Below are 19,766 nucleotides of genomic sequence, written 5' to 3'. Positions count from 1 at the left end.
CATGGAAGGGCATCTGAGGGGGGCCCAGCAGATGTTCTCAGTCGTTCATCCTCAAGCGAATGCCTGGTGAAAGAGCTCTCTTTTGCAGGCCCTGTGGAACTGTGGAAGTTTGGGCAGGGCTCTGATCTCTTCAGGGAGCTCGTTCCACCAGGTGGGGACCAGGACCGAAAAGGCTCTGGCCCTAGTTGAGGTCCGCCATGCTTCTTTGGGGCCAGGGATCCGCAGCCAATTGGAGATGGCGGAGTGCAGGGCTCTTTTGGGGTATAAGCAGGGAGGCGGTCTCTCAAGAACACTGGGCCCAAACTGCGTATGGCCTTAAAGGTGGTTACCAAAACCTTAAGCTTAATCCGGAATTCAACTGGGAGCCAGCCGAGTTGTTGGGATTATCGGCCGGATGTCGGATCTCCATGATGTTTTGGTGAGGATCCTGGCTCCAGCATTCTGCACCAGTTGTAGTTTCCGGATTAAGGATAAGGGTAGGCCTGTGTAGAGTGAGTTGCAGAAGGTGACCATCGCATAGAGGGGACCATCGCATGGATGGTTCCCATTCATGTACTTCCCTCAGGTTCCTGGGCTGAGAAAATGACCAAAATATTATACTGTGACAGGGCAAGATAGCTAGAATTGTTCAGGAAAGAAGAAAACAGACATCTTGGATGACTCAGCCATAAAAGGGAAAGGAAAATGTTGCTTCTGAGGGAGAGAAGTAGATTTATAAAATAGTTTTATGAAGAGAGACCGTAGGAGTGCAGCTTTTCATTCTACGACCATTGGCTGTGGATTGTGACAATGGCATTGGAGAAAGTGGAAGGAGGAAGACCAGTTTGTCCTGATATTATCATTACTGGATATGTGTTCTAACTTGGTATTTCTTTTACAGTGAACAGTGCATTGAAGCCCATGAGCTGTTACTAGCACTGGCTGAAAGTGAACAGTCTCTCATTCTTGGGCAATTCAGAGCTGCAGGTGTTGGGTCTGTTGGTAAGAGCTCAGTGAATCCCTTTCTCTCTGAATTCCCTGTCTATCTGTGTATGCATTTTTGTTGGCCCTACAGGGCAACTGCATTGGCTGCTGTGTGAAATAGGATGCTGGACTAGATGGACCATTGGAGTGATCTAGCATGGTGGTTCTTACTTTTATTCTGCCTTCAGGGGTGGTCCATTTTATGCTCAAAAAAGTCCCAGGCAGGTTTGGATGAGAGACTCACCCAAAGTCACCCAGCAAGCTTCTTTGACGAAGTTGGGATCTGACCAAGGTCTCCTTGAATCTAATGCACCATACCATATTGGCTCTATCATCTTCACAGCATAACATGCCACAGTCTAGTATCACAAGTTAGTCAGATAACTTGTCACCATGTTTTTGTTCAACCACAGCAGTCAGGTAAACCTTTTGTGCACAGATTCAAACAAGGTATCGCAAGTTGTAGAAATACTGTAGGAAATGTACTTCTTGCAACAAATCTGCATCAAGCAATATATACAAAGAATAGTGATTTACATTCTTGGTGGCAAACACATAAGTATCTAAAAGTCTGACTGAATAATTATTACATTCATTTCTTGAATAAGTACTCTGCAACTTGCATCACATATTTGCCCACAGAAAAAAATATGTATAATTCAAAATCTCATTGAAGAAAAATGCATAACTTTCATTTGAAGGACTAGTTTTGGGGAGTGAGGGGGAAATGGGTGTTAAGGCTAAATTTTCAAATCTGCCTTGCCATATCTTTTAAACACCTGTCATTTTTAAAACATTTATGTGTCTGTATGTTTGTTCAATATGTGCTTTGATTTAAACTCTAATGGACTTGGCTAAGTCCTGTCTCTCAGCAATTAAAAAATTGCTTGCCACATTGGAAAATTGCTAAGAAGTAGGTATGAGTGACTGGGAAATTTCAAAGGTATACATGACAGGTGACTTCCAGGAAACTCAGTCAGTCACTTTCAAATGTTGTACTGGAAAGTTGAAAAGTAAAAAAGTAGGCCTTTGATGGTTTAAGTGTTGGAGCTAGGGGCTGCTGGATTTTGGTGGGGGAAGGGTTAGGAAATCTGCTGCCTAGGAAAAGAGTCCATTAGGGATTTCAGGTATTTTGAAGATAGGTACAGTTTGAGTTTTGTTCATGTAAAGAATAGTGTAAAAGTGAGAAGCCTATCTGTTTTGTTTAGGTTTGTGTGTTCTTCCTGTCATAAACAGTTAAAAGTTTAAACTGTTTTTGCCCTGTGTTGTAAGTCTGAATCAGTCAAACAAGAAGCCTACTTTCTGTTACACTTCCCCAGACCTTAGCTCTCCAGTATTTTTTTTACTGTAATACAGTAAAAATGAAAACAAAGAAACACCAAAGCCACACATACCACTCATCAAGCCTGCTGTGTGGCTCCTCCAGGCCCATAATCCCCTTGTAACAGGCAAAGTGAATGCCAGGTGGCACCCTGTCTCCAGATATTGCTTTCATTGTGAACTAGGAGACTTAGCAGTCCCAGAAACCTCAATTATAAAAATAACAGAGGGGGGACACACAAACAAAGTAAGTACGTTTTTAGGGAGTGAAATATAAGGCTCTGGTTCCTTGGTATCAAGCTATGGTGTCAGCTCAGTCTGTACTTTTGTACATTGATCTGAGGGCTTGCCATCACATTTTACTATGAATTTTTGTTTTGTTTGTTTGGATTTTCATGCCTCAGTCTAATGATTTGGAAAACAGTGTTTAATAGAATGAGCCATGTGGAAGAGTTATTTAAGCACACTAAGAAAATAATTTTGTCAACAGAAATGGTATATATCAACAATGAAAGTGCACATTTTTTTATTTTGTACTGGTCTTCAGCTCATTGACATGGCAATATGTTGTTTATAGTGCTGGATTGCTGGAGATGGAGGGAGCCTTCAGGGATAGAAAATATTAGCTTTCTAGGCTGAAGTGACATGGAAACTGCTTGTTTTAAAATCTAATTTATAGCAGTAGTTTCTCAAGAGCCACTGAAATGTACATGAAAGCTTTTAAGGACCAAATGACCAGCTGGCTCCAGTAGCACAAGATGGATGACATGTGTCCCTTGTTGCAGAAAGCTAGAGAGTCAATGAACCAGAGTTGCTGTGGGATTTTGTTTTCCCATCTCTTCTTGTGAATTTTGCACTTTTTGTGTAAATGTACTTTCTTTGTGAGAGATTTGGTTCTAATACTATTCCCAAAGTGATGGATTCAACAGTTAACAGGAGAAATACTTTTAATCAAGAAAAGTTTGACTTAAATGAGAAAAGGGAAAAATACATCAAAGTCACCAGCCTAAAATACAGTGCAACAAGAACCTTTCAGATTAATTGGAAATACAGAAAACTCAGGGCATTTCTGCACATTGAAAAAATTAGAGTTATGCCAACACAATGGTGTAACGCTAAAAAATAAAACACCTCCCACCATTCCTCATCTCCTGGCTCTCTCGCTTTCTTCTGCTGCCTTCTCACACTTCTAATCACTCCGCACACTTGCCTGTAATGGCGGAGGAGAGGAACGCTATACACGCGCTTCTCCTCCGCTTGTCAGTCATGCAAGTCAGCCAATCACCTTTCTCCCTTTTTGAAAGAGGCTGCAAGGCAAGCTATGTTTTTAAAATCAAACTTCTCCATTTGAACACATATGTATATAATCAAAGATGCATTGTGCTTCTTTTTAATGCCACCCCTTTTGTATTCATGAGCCTTGTAGCCCCGAATCGGGGTGGAGCGGGGTGAGAGGCATGTTTCGTGTATTAACTGTAGCAGATTTTTTTTGTTGTTGCTTTGCCTGGACTATTACATGAGTACTTGTTGCTCCAGGCACTTTACTTAAAAAAAAAACCCTCGTCCCTGGGAGAAGGAGGTGGGGTTGGACACTGGAGGTGGAGATAGCGCTACGTTGGTTCTGCACTGTTCCTTGGCATGTCGCTTGCTGGGTGCTTTCCTCCCTCTCAGGCTACATGGCTGGGAGAATCCACTTTATGCAATTCCCCAGCTAGCACTTTAAAATTGAGCAGCCAGTTTGCTGCTGGGACAATCTGCATTGTGCAACTCCAAGTGGTTTAACAAAATAAAGTATCATCTTAAAAATCCAATCTATGGTTATGGTGGCCCTTAGCCACTTGCATACAATTCCATATGTTCAACATACTATCTTGCTTTCCCCCCCCCCCGATCTTGTCTCCTTGTGCTACACTAGAGATCACTTCAAAATTTTCCACCCCCAAGCTTTCAGAAGAGGTTGTCAGGCAGTGTTAAGTAGAGATTTTCTGAAGGAGTGAGTTCAGAAGTCCAGTTGTTCATTGGAAGCTCACCACAGAGCCCTTTAGATAATTGCCTATTAGCCTCTTATAACCTAGTTTTATTTTAGCACATTATTAATGAGGTGCTAATGTCCTAGCGGGTGCACAGATGTCAGCTGAAAGCTCTTTTCAGTCACATTAATTGTTGTTACCTCTCCAGGATAATGTGGCTCTGATCATTTGCTTGCAAACAGGGGACCAAACAGGTGATGAAAACATCACCCAGATGCTTAAAAGAGCTCATGACTGCAGGAAGACAGCTGAGAATGCAGCCAAAGCCCTGCTGATGAAATTGGATGGTAGCTGTGGAGGAGCCTACGCAGTCACTGGCTGCAGTGTGCAGCCCTGGGAGAGCCTGTCATCCAACAGCCATACCAGGTAACAACAGCTCATTGAGTCTGATAATCCCCAGGCCTTTGGTTTCAAAACTGGGAAGATTATGTTGTTTTCCATTTATTTATCTCTCTGTCCCCCAGTTAGCCTGCTGGGTTGCATCAGTGTTTGCTATAAATCACTTCAGTTACTCAATTCTGCTAAGGCTTGAAATAGGCTCAGTCTAAAAAAGAATTTTGAGTAGATTTGTTTTGAGTTGGTGATTCTTATCTGTCTCATAAAGGGTAAGCTTATATCATATGTTTTACTTCAGTTATTTCTCTGCCCTTTAGTTTTCATTGCACTCTTCACTCCGAAATTTAAAACGTGTAGTGGCATTTGCTCAGTTGTATTATAAAAACAATTTTCATCATGTGTGAAATATCAGAAGTTTTCGTCTCCGAACTTGGACTAACTGCAGATGCATTTTGATTGCATAGATAGAATTGATTGGTTATCTGAAGATCACATGTAAAAGCAGTAATTCCCCACCAGCTTTTGAAAAACAAAATTGTAGAAAACATCAACCAATGAGGTATTTTGAGAGGAGAAGAGAATTAGAAATTTCAGATAGTGCATTTATTCTTGGAGCTATTTACTAGCTCTGATATGTAAAAAGTTGCTTCTGTGTACTGATATGTCAGTTTTTTAAATACCAGGTTGAAGTTGGCTTCCATAAAGGTGAATGAAGAACTCTCTTTCAGGTCTGGAGTTTAAAATTGTTGTGTATTTTTAATGGCATATAAACCATAAAAAATAAATGATAAGGAAATATTGCTCAGTGACTGAAAATGTTCACCAATTAAGAGTATATTTAAGTTTGTTTACTCCATCTGCCAAACTCCATGCAGATAAGGTAACTCATAGGAGTGGTTAGAATTCCTTTTAAAAGTTTGTGAAATAAGGGATGGGAAGGAGAGATGTTTCTCCTTGGCAAGGACTTTTCGTGTCAAAGTGAATAATTTCCTCTGTAGTTTGAAACCCCTTCAAAATAGACTTTTGTAATGGAACTGTTGACCCAGACTTAACTCCAGCATCAGGAATGAGTTGCTGAATGTCAGATAGGAGAACACATTACTGGAAACAAATGCATAGGCAGCCAATGGTGACAAGAGGGTTAAAAACAGTAAAAAGGAGCAACTATAGTGACATTTTAAAAAAACACAGAAGCTGCTACTAGTGAAGTGTATAAAAATAATAGCTGACATTTCAATTTACTGTGCTGGCAACATCCCAACAATACTGCCTATCCCTTTGTGAAAACGGAAAAAAAGATTTGTGATGTATTAAGAACTTGTAATTGTTTTAATGGTGAATTCTTAGCTCCTAGAATTTGTAATTGACTGCCTTTAAAAAAAATACTCAAGTTGGAAGAAGATGATAGAAACAAGTGAAGTGGATTCCTGCCCAATAATGATGAGATGCTGTTTGATGTGTGGTATCCTGATAGTAACCTCAACCTTAAGTCCATATACAGCAGCAGTTCGCAACCTTACCTGCTCAGCGACCCCAACTCAGTGGCGGTTGGTGCGGCTGCGGCAGCAGCATGCATGTGTGGGCACAGGGGTGGCATGCACGTGTGCACAACTATTGCGGTATGGAGGCGGCCATTGCCATGGCTCCGCCGCCTCCGCCCACAGCTATTCGCTGGTTCCGCCTGCCGCCATGGTGGCGGGCTACCTGGTGACTCTAGGGAAGGGGCCAAGCGACCCCAAATGGGGTCGCAACCCCAAGGTTTAGAACCACTGATATACAGGATTATAAATACTGTTGCATTGCAAATGAAAAGGAGAGAACTTGCAAGTGAGATCCTGGAGTTGAATTTTCAAGCTGTCCAGCCCCTGAAATTAGTAATTGGTGTAGTTAGTTGTCTGCAGAATAAAAAAATGTGGATCTCAAGCTGAAGTTCTGTAGAAGCCAACTGTCTAAAGTATGTCTTCAAAATATCATTTGTGCTCAACTTTATTTATTAGAATTAGCTAATTAATCAAGCAGGGGCATTAAAAAACAAGTAATATGCCTCTTTCCCCAGCCGCTGAGTTAGCTGCAAATAAAACCTTCCATTGGCTGATGGACTCTGTGCATGATGGAGGTAGTATGATCCTAACAAGATCAGATTCTTCAAACCCTGCTGTACATGAATGGAAGGAAACTTAGGTGATTAGGCACTAAATCTTTTATATTGTAGCATATCATTCAGTATAATTTTTAGAAAAGAGAGGGCTTGCATGAGTATATGCAAGGATGCATCAGGGCAATGGTACTGTCATGCTGTCTTATAGGTATTTTCCTTCCATAATACAGTTGTATTGAGTATTATAATAGGATTACTCTTGTGATCGCACTGCGTTGGTTTAGGAATATGGTTCTAGTGATGGGGAATTCAGCTTGAATTGCAGTTGCCCTGCATAGCTTTTAGCTGAAGTTAACAAACGTTTGCCTGGCTGTGTAGGGAGCTGTCACAGCAGTTCTTGGATGATATAGGTGCTTTCTGAGCTGCAGAGACTCAGGGAATGATACATTAGCAGAAAGAAATAGAGTCTGACTGATGCTCCTGTTGCGTCTGTTACAATTAAGTGTCAGTGGATGTGCTCCTAAACCTGACCACAACAGAGATGGGATAAAGCTACGAAAGGAGCACCAAGGTGGCATTTGTATTGTATGCACAATACAAAATAACCTAATTTGGGGAGGGGGTGGAATCTACAAAGGTTTTTGTTGATGTAGGTACTCCTGTTCATTTTAGACATATACATGGTCTTGGATTATTTTCAGCTCAGTATGCATTTGTAATAAATGTACAGCTTTCATTAACAAAAATACTGTAATGCTTATTTTGTTGTCATCAGACCCTATTGCCTCTTAAACTTCTTGTGGTTAAAACCTTGATTATTTAAACAAATCAGATGCTAAATAGCAGCATGTATATATTTTATAATTGCCATTAATATACTGAGGATAGAAAATGAGAATGGAAAATATACTGAGGATAGAAAATATTATTTTAATTATTTTATTACATTTCTATACCACCCTCCCCTGTGAAACAGGATGGTTTACATTGAAATCCGTGGTGCAGTACAAGGAATATCATCATTGGGAATATACAATAATTGAGAACATATAATACCTCTGATGGTAGAGCTCAAAACAATAAAATGTCCTACATTCAACATTTAACCATATTCTGACTTCACAGTTTGCAAACTGATGTTACTTCAGCACTGTGGCTTGGCACACTTGTCTATGAGATGTAGTTGGTGGCGGGAGGGGTCTCCAGGTTCTGATTGGTGGAATGCTTCATTGGCCTCAACCAAAAGCCTGGTGGAAGAGCTCCATTTTGCAGGCCCTGTAGAGCTGTTTTAGTTTTGGAATGGCCCTGATCTCTTCTGGGAACTTGTTCCACCACGTGGGGGCCAGAACTGAGAAAGCCCTGGCCCTGGTCAAGGCCAGATGAGCCTCCATGGGGCCAGGGATCACCAGCTTGTTGGTGCCTATAGAGTAGTGATCCCCAACCTGTGGATCCCCAACCCGTGGATCCCCAACCTCTCGCCGTGTCAGGCCAACGGCCAAGGGAGCCCCCAGCAGCCACACTCCTTAACAGGAGCAACAATCCTTAGCAGCAACAATCTTTAACACGCCCGTGGCGCCGCGGACTAAATAAAGCGCTAAGGGCTCTGTGGGAGGAATTATGGCGGGATTAGTCCGTGATGAGGAAGGGGCCTGATTGGCCCCTTCCTCCGGACAGACCATCAGCCGGGCCAATCGACAGGTGCAAAGTGCCTGCCGATTGGCCCGGCCGATTCCCGCCCTTCCGACAAGGAAGAAAGTGCTTGCCGCGCAGAGCGCGGCTCACAGTTGCTTCCTTGCCGCCGGCCTGATGTGTCGGGGGCGCGAAGCGCCTCCCCACGCATCAGGCCACCGACCCAGGGAACCCCCGGCAGCCGCGCTCCGCCCGACTGCCGGGGGCTCCCTAACCCAGCGCCTGCTGTATTAGTTGCAGCGGGCTTGATTTTGTTGTTATTGTTGTTATGTGCGAAGTCGTGTCCGACCCATCGCGGCCCCATGGACAATGATCCTCCAGGCCTTCCTGTCCTCTACCATTCCCTGGAGTCCATTTAGGTTCACACCGTCTGCTTCAGTGACTCCATCCAGCCACCTCATTCTCTGTCGTCCCCTTCTTCTTTTGCCCTCGATCGCTCCCAGCATTAGGCTCTTCTCCAGGGAGTTCTTCCTTCTCATGAGGTGGCCAAAATATTTGAGTTTCATCTTCAGGATCTGGCCTTCTAAAGAACAGTCAGGGTTGATCTCCTCTAGGACTGACCGGTTTGTTCGCCTTGCAGTCCAAGGGACTCGCAAGAGTCTCCTCCAGCACCAGAGTTCAAAAGCCTCAATTCTTTGACGCTCGGCCTTCCTTATGGTCCAACTTTCGCAGCCATACATTGCAATTGGGAATACCATAGCCTTGACTAACCGCACTTTTGTTGGCAGGGTGATGTCTCTGCTTTTTAGGATGCTGTCTAGATTTGCCATAGCTTTCCTCCCCAGGAGCAAGCGTCTTTTAATTTCTTTGCTGCAGTCCCCATCTGCAGTGATCTTGGAGCCCAGGAAAATAAAATCTGTCACTATCTCCATTTCTTCCCCATCTATTTGCCAGGAATTGAGAGGGCCGGATGCCATGATCTTTGTTTTCTTGATGTTGAGTTTCAAGCCAACTTTTGCACTCTCCTCCTTCACCCGCATCAACAGGCTCTTTAGTTCCTCTTCACTTTCTGCCATTAGAGTGGTATCATCTGCATATCTGAGGTTGTTGATATTTCTCCCTGCAATCTTGATCCCAATTTGTGACTCCTCTAATCCCGCATTTCTCATGATGTGCTCTGCATACAAGTTAAATAGGCAAGGCGACAGTATACAGCCTTGCCGAACTCCTTTCTCAATTTTGAACCAGTCAGTGATTCCATGTTCAGTTCTCACTGTTGCTTCTTGAGCTGCATATAAATTTCTCAAGAGACAAATAAGATGCTCTGGTATTCCCATCTCTTTAAGAACTTGCCACAATTTGTTGTGCTCCACACAATCAAAGGCTTTAGCATAGTCAATGAAGCAGAAGTAGACGTTCTTCTGGTACTCCCTAGCTTTCTCCATGATCCAGCGTATGTTGGCAATTTGATCTCTAGTTCCTCTGCCTCTTCGAAATCCTGCCTGTACTTCTGGAAGTTCTCGGTCCACATATTGCTGGAGCCTAGCTTGTAGGATTTTGAGCATAACTTTGCTAGCATGAGAAATTAGTGCAATGGTGCGGTAGTTTGAACATTCTTTGGCATTGCCCTTCTTTGGGATTGGAATGTAAACTGACCTTTCCCAATCCTGTGGCCATTGTTGAGTTTTCCAAATTTGCTGGCATATTGAGTGTAGCACTTTTACTGCATCGTCCTTTAAGATTTTGAATAGTTCAACTGGAATGCTGTCACCACCACTAGCTTTATTGTTGCTCAGACTTCCTAAGGCCCATTTGACTTCACATTCCAGGATGTCTGGCTCCAGGTCAGTAACTACCCCACTGTGGTCATCAGGGATGTTAAGCTCGCTCTTGTATAGTTGTTCTGTATAATTTTGCCACCTTGTTTAATCTCTTCTGCTTCTGTGAGGTCCCTACCATTTTGGTCCCTTATCATACCCAACTTTGCATGAAACGTTCTCTTCATATCTCCAATTTTCTTGAAAAGATCTCTGGTCCTCCCCATTCTATTGTTTTCTTCTATTTGTTTGCACTGTTCATTTAAGAAGGCATTCTTATCTCTTCTAGCTTTTCTCTGGAATTCTGCATTCAATTGGGTGTATCTTTCTCTTTCTCCCTTGCCTTTCACTTCCCTTCTCTCCTTAGCAATTTGTAAAGCTTCCTCAGACAGCCATTTTGATTTCTTGCATTTCTTTTTCTTTGGGATGGTTTTAGTTGCTACCTCTTGTACAATGTTGCGAACCTCCGTCCATAGTTCTTCAGGCACTCTGTCTATCAGATCTAATTCCTTAAATCTATTTGTCACCTCTACTGTGTATTTGTCGGGGATATGATTTAGTTCATACCTGAGTGGCCTAGTGCTTTTCCCTACTTTCTTCAATTTAAGCCTAAATTTTGCAACAAGAAGCTCATGATCTGAACCACAATCAGCTCCTGGTCTTGTTTTTATTGACTGGATAGAACTCCTCCATCTTTGGCTGCAGAGCACATAATCAATCTGATTTCTGTGTTGACCGTCTGGTAATGTCCATGTGTAGAGTCGTCTCTTGGGTTGTTGGAAAAGAGTGTTTGCTATGACCATTGTATTCTCTTGACAAAATTCTACCAGCCTGTGCCCTGCTTCATTTTGTACTCCAAGGCCAAACTTGCCTGTTATCCCGGTTATCTTTTGGCTTCCTACTTTAGCATTCCAATCCCCCATGATGATAAGCACATCATTTTTGGCGTTGCTTCTAGAAGGTGTTGTAGGGCTTCATAGAACTGATCAACTTCATCCTCTTCAGCAGCAGTGGTTGGGGCATAGACCTGGATCACTGTGATGTTGAATGGTTTGCCTTGGATTCGAACTGAGATCATTCTGTCATTTTGGGGATTGTATCCCAAGACTGCTTTTCCTACTCTCTTATTGATTATGAAGGCTACTCCATTTCTTCTGCGAGATTCTTGTCCACAGTAGTATACCTGATGGTCATCTGAATTAAATTCACCCATTCCTGTCCATTTTAGTTCACTGATTCCTAAAATGTCGATGTTCAGTCTTGTCATTTCTTGTTTGACCACGTCCAGCTTCCCTTGATTCATGGATCTGACGTTCCAGGTTCCTATGGAATAAAAATCTTTACAGCATCGGACTGTCTTTTCGCCACCAGTTACTTCCACAACTGAGCGTCCTTTCGGCTTTGGCCCAGTCGCTTCATTCATTCTGGCGCTACTCGTACTAGTCGTCTGCTCATCCCCAGTAGCATATTGGACACCTTCCGACCTGAGGGGCTTGATTACTAGTATGTAATAATTCATATTTCAGGGGTGATTTCATCACCACCTTCTGCCAGTTGCATTCTCTCAGCTTAACTAACCTCAGAGGGCTGTTGTGAGGATAAAATACAGGACAGGAGAATGATGTAAGCTGTTTTCGGTCCCCACTGTGGAAAAATGAATTAAATAAATAAATGCACGATCACCAATATGAGGTTGTATTTGACAAGCAGAATTAGTTTAGTTCTTCACTTACTTTTCAAAGAAATTCAGGTGTTAGCATTTATAAGTTTATTCCAAATTTTAGGTTGCACAAATGAATCGAGAAGGGTACAGTAGGTTAGAGTAGGTTGAAGTAGTTTAGAGTCTGATGTATTTTGGAGGATTTGTTTCAGTGCTTTAAGGCTATTCTGTTCTAGTTGTGTCCTGTTTTTTCACATTCTCCTTAGGCACAATTAATTTTAGTTTACTGAGAGCTGTGAGATCCCTTTGAATGGAAAAGAATAATGGAAGTTGTAGTTATCTCTGTATATTAATGAAAGATAATCTGGTTGGTCTAGGAGTTTAGTATGAACAGAATGTAAAGTTGGGGAAACAGTACCATTATTTGCTTGCTGCTTCTTCACATGGCACATGTTATCCCTTGGAAAGAAGGGGCCATTTGAAATCAGCAGAAAGATGCAGTTTAAAGCCATGTAATGAGACACGTTATGAAAGTATTCTGGGAAGCCTTTGTATCCTGTCCAGTTCTGCACATTCTCCTTTGGATTGCTGCATGTTTGAAAGTCTACAAGATTGACTGATGCACAGTTTTCACCTGAATAGTTGGAAAGGAAGAGGAGAACCGATAGCCTGCCCCTCTTCTTCTTTGCCTAACAAATATGCATTGTTAACATCATTATAAAAAGCATGGACAGGATGAATGTGTGGGGAGGAAGAGTTCCTCCCTTTGTCAAAAAAAAAGACTGAAAAATATTGCAACCCACGGCTGCAAAAAGTGATTTATTCCCCTGCTGATAACTGAGATCATCCAGCATTCCAGACAGGCACAGCTAATGGATGACTTAACCCTCACCCAGCAGCTGATTACGGGTCCTCAAGAGACAGCAGGCAGCTTTGTCTCTGTGCAGGCGGTAGAAAATGCAGACTTGTTTCTTTTCCTTTTTAGTGTTGTTGTAATTATGTTGAAGAGTGGAATGCTAAGGAATGGGTAGCAGCACTGCAATTAACCTCTACAAATCTTTTCTTTTTGGAAGACTGTAATACGGACAGACAGAAATGAATTCAGCTCCTAGATGTACCTAGAAACAATTATTTCCCTCACTCACACACATTCTTACATATAATTTTTTTTTCTAATTTAAAATTCAGCCCTTTGAAAAGAAACGTCACGTACAAACGGCTATGGATTTATTTTGTATGAAGATTGTAGCCGACATTGAAAACTAAATTTCTAAACAGAGGAGCAGGATGAGGGCTGTAGCCTATCATCGAGCCAAATTCAGTGACCTAGCAATTCTTGCCACCTGTTCCTTGCCTGAAACAGCCATCCTGTTTAAAGCAGAAGAGTCTGGTGGATTTTGTTTCATTTTACACTGAATATTTTTCACAAAGCATGATCATGGGCAGTACTGGAGCATATCATTGCCTAAATTAAAATCCTACCTGCTGTAACACCAGGAGAGGATAGAAGGTCTAAAAACTAAGCTTTTACCATCATGGTTCCAAAACTTATAAAACTTCTTACAGAAGGATGATCAGAAAGCTCTAGCTCCAGAAAGGATGCTAAACATATCTTTCAACAGAGTATTTGGTTGATTTAAGGTACTCATGGCAATTTTTCCTTGGTTATTTTGTTGCTCTTTTGTCATTTTTTTTACTGTTTAGATAGTTCTTTTCAATTGTGATCTAACTGCTTGGAGCTACTGCAAAAGCTGGTTTTGAAATATTTAAACAAAATCATATTCTTCCTTCCCTCGTGTCTCTTCAAAGTACTACCAGCTCAACAGCAAGTAGTTGTGATACTGAATTCACAAAGGAGGATGAACAGAGATTGAAGGACTACATTCAGCAGCTGAAGAATGACCGGGCAGCTGTGAAGCTGACCATGTTGGAACTGGAGAGCATCCATATTGATCCCCTTAGTTACGATGTCAAGCCTCGTGGAGATAGCCAAAGGCTGGATCTAGAAAACGCGGTACTCATGCAGGAACTCATGGCAATGAAGGTATTTTATTTAGTTGCTTAGATGTTAACATTGCTTTTGGCTTCTGTTTTTACAATGTAGCTGCCGCTTTTCTGTTACCTAAAAAGTGTTTAATCTTTTAAAACCACCACGACAAAAAACTGGCCCAGAAGACACGGAACACTGCCTTAGGAGCAAGAGGATTGAGGACGGACGGTTTAAGATGCAATGTACGTAATACTTGGCTTTGAGAAACATAGGAGCTGGCATTATCACCCACTATGTGAACCTTGTGTCCTGATGGGATAGAATTCTATAAAATAACAGACTTGCTTGATCTTCTGTGCCTCCCGACCAGGAGGAAATGGCAGAGCTGAAGGCACAGCTGTACTTGCTAGAAAAGGAGAAGAAAGCCCTAGAGCTGAAGCTGAGCAGTCGAGAAGCTCAAGAGCAGGCCTACCTTGTCCACATTGAGCACCTGAAGTCAGAAGTGGAAGAGCAGAAGGAACAGAGAATGAGATCCCTCAGCTCAGCTAGCAGCAGCAGCAAAGATAAGGCAAGTAAGGTGAGGTGCTCTTCAAGATCATCTGATGATACTTTGTGGGAGCCACAGTTTTCTGAGGCAGTATATCAGAGTCCAGAGACTTGTAAGAGTGAGAGAGCTATTGCCTTTCTTTACTGCTAGTAGGTTTCCCAGAAATCTACATCCGAGCACTGGCTTTAGTAGGTTCCTAGCTGAATCCAGAAGGAGTTCTTGACAGAGATATCAGACAGTTCGACAGATATCAGAATATAGTGTCAGCCTACCAGGTATTACTGTCTGAATTTTATCCTGATTCTCTCTTGTGGCATGGAAAGAAAGGTTTCATCTGCCCATAACTACCATAAACTCAATGTCCTTGGGATTCCTTCACTGTATTTACCGGTGGGAAAGGACAGCACTTCAGTAATTTCTAATGGTACAACAATTAATCCTTAATCTACACTCCTGTTAGAGCTTTCTTTAGTCACTCCAGGAGCACCTACAAGAAGTATTTGGGGAGGGGGGAGTGTCCCATGGCACAGAGTGATCCTCCTGCAGAAGCACCTGGCCATCTAATCTCCTGTCCTCCAGGCACTGCAGAGGGTAGTGGGAGTTGCTGTATTTCACAAGTCTCTCTAATATGAAACGTTGCCAAATGAAATGTGAATTTCCTTATAATGGTTTATGCCATAGGTCAAATTATTTCCAAGAGATCTGCTTCTTTCTATAATAGGTCTCAAACAAGCAACTAAAACTTGACAGAGGGGACACCTCACTGCATTACTTAGACTGCTGCTGCTGGGGAAGGACTTGGCAGTATAATAAAGTATTGGTTGGGCAATCTGTGAACTTAATGCTGTAAACAGAAGTAGGAAGCTAAAAATGGGCATGTACCACATTCTGCACACCTGCCTCTGTGTAGTGGAGAGAAGGGACCATACATGGCAAAAGGGCTGTTCAGAATCTGAAACATTGTCCTTAATGCTGCCTATTTTGAAAGGCCCTATTGAATGTGAGCACTCCATATCTTTTAAAGGTTCTCCAAGCATGTGGATAATCCTGCACGGAGACGGTTCCAACAGGAGAAATCTCCTGTTTGTTTTTTTCTCCTCCTAGCCTCAGCCTCTAAAATTAGAGTCTCCTGGCTCTTGAGTGTAATGTGTATATGCTACCTGAGGAATGGAGCGGGGAGGGGGGGTCAGTTTCAGCTATCTACTCTTCTTGTGCCAGTGATTATCTTCCAGTGTACTTTTAACTGCACTCTCCACATCTCTGCTTCTTCTATGAAGTTCAGACTAGAATGAAGGTCCTTCAAAATGGCTTGTTTCTAAGGGTGGCTGTAGCTTCCAGAATGGTGTTGCCTTGCCCTTAAAAGCCATCTTGTTAAGTGAAGGAGGTCCATTTGAAGACACTTCCATTACCTGTTCAAGCCTGTACTGCTACCATCAATACCGGGGGAGGGAGATCTGAATGTTGTGAAATGTTCAGTGATGAGTGAGCCAGCCAGGAGGCCTAAGTGGGTTGTATGGAAAGTGTGTGAGAGGCAATCAGTGGCAATGTGAGAATAAGTTTTGTGTATGGGGAATGCTCCCTGAATGCTAGTATAAGCAGGGAGTAGGGACTTGAGAAAGGCATGGCCAGTGAGAAGGCATTACAAAAACACATTTGAGCCACGGTTTGTCTGGCTTTATTTTACAGGAATGTACAGAGAGCACTACAGCATCATTAACATTAGCTGAGCTGAAACCGTACAGTGAAAGTGAACTGACTACAGAACTAGCAAATGCACTCAGACGGTAAGGAAGATCTTCATGGGCAGAGAGGTGCTAATAAATCTCTGGTTTCATTCGGTGGTTTGAATGAGTCAAATGTTAAGTGATTGTACAGAGTTATAGAATTTCTGAAGAACTCCTTTTATTCCATATTTTCATCTGCATGGTCTCCTCAGGTTTTCTCAAAAATTTATTAATTGGGGACTTAATTATTATTGCTAATTCCCTTATCACTTATGATAACCCTGAGCTGACTGAGTTAATGAAAGATCTCACAGGAACCATGTGACAAATCTGGGAATATCATTCCAGTCTTTTTTTGTGAATATTACTGTGAGAAGATATCCCTGCAAGGATATGCTTTCTAGATTTGTATTAACAGTAGTTCAAAAAGGAACGAAACACAGTCTCAGTCATAACATGGAGTACACCAATACTAAACACTACAGAAGCACCACTGCCACGCATCGTGTCTTCGCATCACTCAAAGCAGATGATTTCTTCCATCACTTATTTGCTCTTCAATACTGATAGAGCAATTATCAATAAAGCAATTGTTTAGAAATCCAAAAGTACCCAATAAATTTAGAACACATTGTGCTGAAGATGCGAAAAATTATAATCTTTTACAAATACTTTAGGATCAGATCCAAGACGAAGGCATCTGATGAGAAAAAAATACCAATTTTCAGATTTAAAATAAATCACAAGGGCCAGATAATATTCTCCCAAGAAGTCTTAAAGAACTCATTGTTGACTCTGTTGAATTGTCCTTTATTATGTTTTATGTATAACAATTTCTATAATATGCTTTATTATGTATTAGAAAGACCTGGCGGAAGAGCTGAGGGCCCTGACAGAATTGTCTAAGTTCTGCAGGGCCTGCAAAATGGAGCTCTTCTGCCAGGACTTTGGTTGAAGCTGGAGTCAGGAACAAGTGGGGCCCTTCCTCCGGACAACACTGTAACATCATGTGAACCCATCCTGTGGCAACTGGCTGAGGATGTGGTAGGGTAGATGGGGATTATTCCGTCGTCTTATGTCTTATGTTTGTTATTAGGGGAGTTGATCGGTTTTATTGGGTATTATATTTGTTTTATGTTATCCGCCATGAGTCTACAGAAAGTGGTGGGATAGAGAAGGAAGGAAGGTAGGTAGGTAATAGGATTTTGCCCATATAATCACAATCCAAAGAATGTGAGACAAAAGGAGAAGGATCACAGAGAAGAATGGAAAAATTTGCATTAGCAAAGAATAAAAGGAAGCAAAACTAGTTAAGTTCTATACAATAGATACATAATGTTCTTGCTTAACAGTCTAGAGTATCACAGTATTCAACCTGGACCTACCCATGTCCCATGTAAGGGCTAATGGATCCAGGATATTACAGTTCTGTCAACCTAACAGCTTTCTAAGGCAAATTAGAACACTGTTAAACATAGTGAAGGCAGATTATATAAAAGGAGGGATCAAAGCATGACCTGCAGCCACACAGTGAGCACAACTTTGCAAATGAACTGCCTGTGGAGAATAATAGCAATTCAAACTCTGATAGGAACCCAGCAAGAAACCTTCTTCTTTCACTCACTAGCCAATACTGCCATCTCCAGCTGGAGGAAATGAACAAAGTAACTTGTGGCTCTTAAGGCAGAAGAAGTGCAAAGTCCTCCTGTTTTGGAGCATTCTGTTTTTAATTAGCTCTACTCTGCCAAAAGAGGGAACATGGCAGCAGTAGTGGAGGTTCAGCTGAGAAGTGATGTTTTGAACCACATTTCAGTCTGCTGGCATGTTTGCCTGGCAATTCATTGCAAAGGTGGACTCTCACTTGCTGAGATACCAGTCTATGACATCTGTAAAATGGTCACTTGTTTCATGACCTTTTCTGAATGCGTAAAAGAGTATGTCTGCTTCTGGGCATGTTACTCTTAGCTGTTTGAAATACTTTTGATTTTGGATTGAGAAGGAAAAGGTACTGAAAATATAAGCAGTAGTATTCAAGATGCTGTGATGTATTGTTTTGAATACTGTGTTGCTGTTTTTTACATCTCTAACAAATTGCTTTCCAAACTCAAAAAGGATATTAGGAACCAGGAGTAATATGGTGAAATGACCAGGCAGTTGTTACATCTTCCTGCAGAGTTCTAAGAATCTGGGTATAGTTTTATGATTGAAAGGAGAGCTATAATAAGTTATAATATTTATAACTTTCTCTTGCAAAACTTGAATTTTGCATAATGAAACCTATGACACCTTTGAGACTAATAAATTTATTGAGGCAGAGGTCACCCTGGCAAGTGCACAGTGGCCTATGGGTTAAGCAACAACGACAAAAGGATTTTTATAGCATCCAATTCATTCATGGGTTTTAGTTATTTATTTTGGCCACAGGATGCCATAATGTAAACTAAGGGTTGGCTATTTAAAAAGAAAAAGAATAAGCTATATTAAAAACTGCTGCTGCCTGTGGTAGTTCAAGATGAAGCCACCTGGCTCCAGTGTTGTCTGTTTGCTTATTAGATCGGTACAAGCAGTCTGTGGCTCTGTCCATTGTGAGGCAGCTGTTCCTAGCCTGGCTCTGGTTGCACTAAATGGAATGTCAGTCCAACTCTGAGGCAGTTTTGTGTTCCTATACATTAAGCAGGGTGAACAAAGGCTCTTGAAAAGAACTTTTATGCTATTTGATACTATTTGGAACCGATTTGAGAGTTTTTAATCCATTTCAACTTCAAGTCAATTTGTTTATTTATTTTGCATTTATATACTGTCCTCCCCTGAGGCTCAGGGTGTTTTACATAGAACTTAACGGAACAGAAACAATACAGAGAACCAGTAGCTATAAATAATGGTAATAGAAAAAAGCAGATATCAATAAAGCAATAATATAGTAGAACAATGGAATAGTAGTAAACGGTAACAACTACAGCATACTGACGGCCTCATGGTTGGACAGTTCAGGTGATGATTTTCATGGGGGGGGGGAAGGCTCGGAGACCCAGAGGAAGGTAATGATTCTGTTCGACCTCAACCTGGTGGAGGAGCTCCCTTTTGCCCTGAGCTCATTCTACCAGGTGGGGTCAGGACAGAGAAAGCTCTGGCCCTGGTTGAGGTCACGCGAGCTTCCTTGAGGCCAGGGACCACTAGCCACTTGGAGGTAGCTGAGCATAGAGTTATTTGAAGGGTGTAAGCAGAAAAGCAGTCCCTCAGGTACACTGGTCTTCGTAATACATGTTTGTGTAATTTAAGAATGGGCATTTATAGAGTTACGTGGAAAAGCAGTATACTGACTGCAAAATTTAAAACCTTACTTTCAGCAGTACGCTCTTCTGCATTTAAGAACACCTAGAGTTTCTAAAACTTCAGAAATGCACACAGATGCTCCTGGAGCATTAGTGCACAACTGAACCGGTCAGTATTAAATGAGTTCATGCTGGGTAAGGAAACCGTAGCTTGAAAATGTTCTGAAATATCTGCCTATAATTGGTGGAACATGAATGAGAAATGGTTATATACTTTTACAAATCTATAGATTTACTTTTGCAAAGCAGTTATTTCTTTACCACATGGGTTGATTTTTACTAGCAAAAGTAGTAAATTGAGGTTCAAAGGAATAATTTGC

At 41.7% G+C, this 19,766-nt stretch overlaps 1 protein-coding gene across 5 annotated transcripts in view; it reads left to right on the top strand.

Annotated features, from left to right (window-relative positions):
• MCC (MCC regulator of Wnt signaling pathway) overlaps window positions 1-19,766 on the top strand; it is a 204,752-nt gene that overhangs the window by 168,401 nt on the left and 16,585 nt on the right. For 2 of the 5 annotated variants that reach the window (XM_077347791.1, XM_077347795.1), the window contains 6 exons: window positions 881-981; window positions 4,496-4,679; window positions 13,663-13,897; window positions 14,026-14,085; window positions 14,214-14,420; window positions 16,077-16,174. In XM_077347791.1, the coding sequence (XP_077203906.1) occupies window positions 881-981; window positions 4,496-4,679; window positions 13,663-13,897; window positions 14,026-14,085; window positions 14,214-14,420; window positions 16,077-16,174 (885 nt within the window). The remainder of the gene's footprint in view (window positions 1-880; window positions 982-4,495; window positions 4,680-13,662; window positions 13,898-14,025; window positions 14,086-14,213; window positions 14,421-16,076; window positions 16,175-19,766) is intronic. The other 3 variants (XM_077347792.1, XM_077347793.1, XM_077347794.1) reach the window with 3 other exon arrangements.

This window comes from Paroedura picta, chromosome 7 (assembly GCF_049243985.1).
Source record: "Paroedura picta isolate Pp20150507F chromosome 7, Ppicta_v3.0, whole genome shotgun sequence".
In the NCBI taxonomy this organism is placed as follows: domain Eukaryota; kingdom Metazoa; phylum Chordata; class Lepidosauria; order Squamata; family Gekkonidae; genus Paroedura; species Paroedura picta.
The sequence above is the reverse complement of the archived record's forward strand: the minus strand, read 5'-3'. Positions and strand labels throughout refer to the sequence as shown.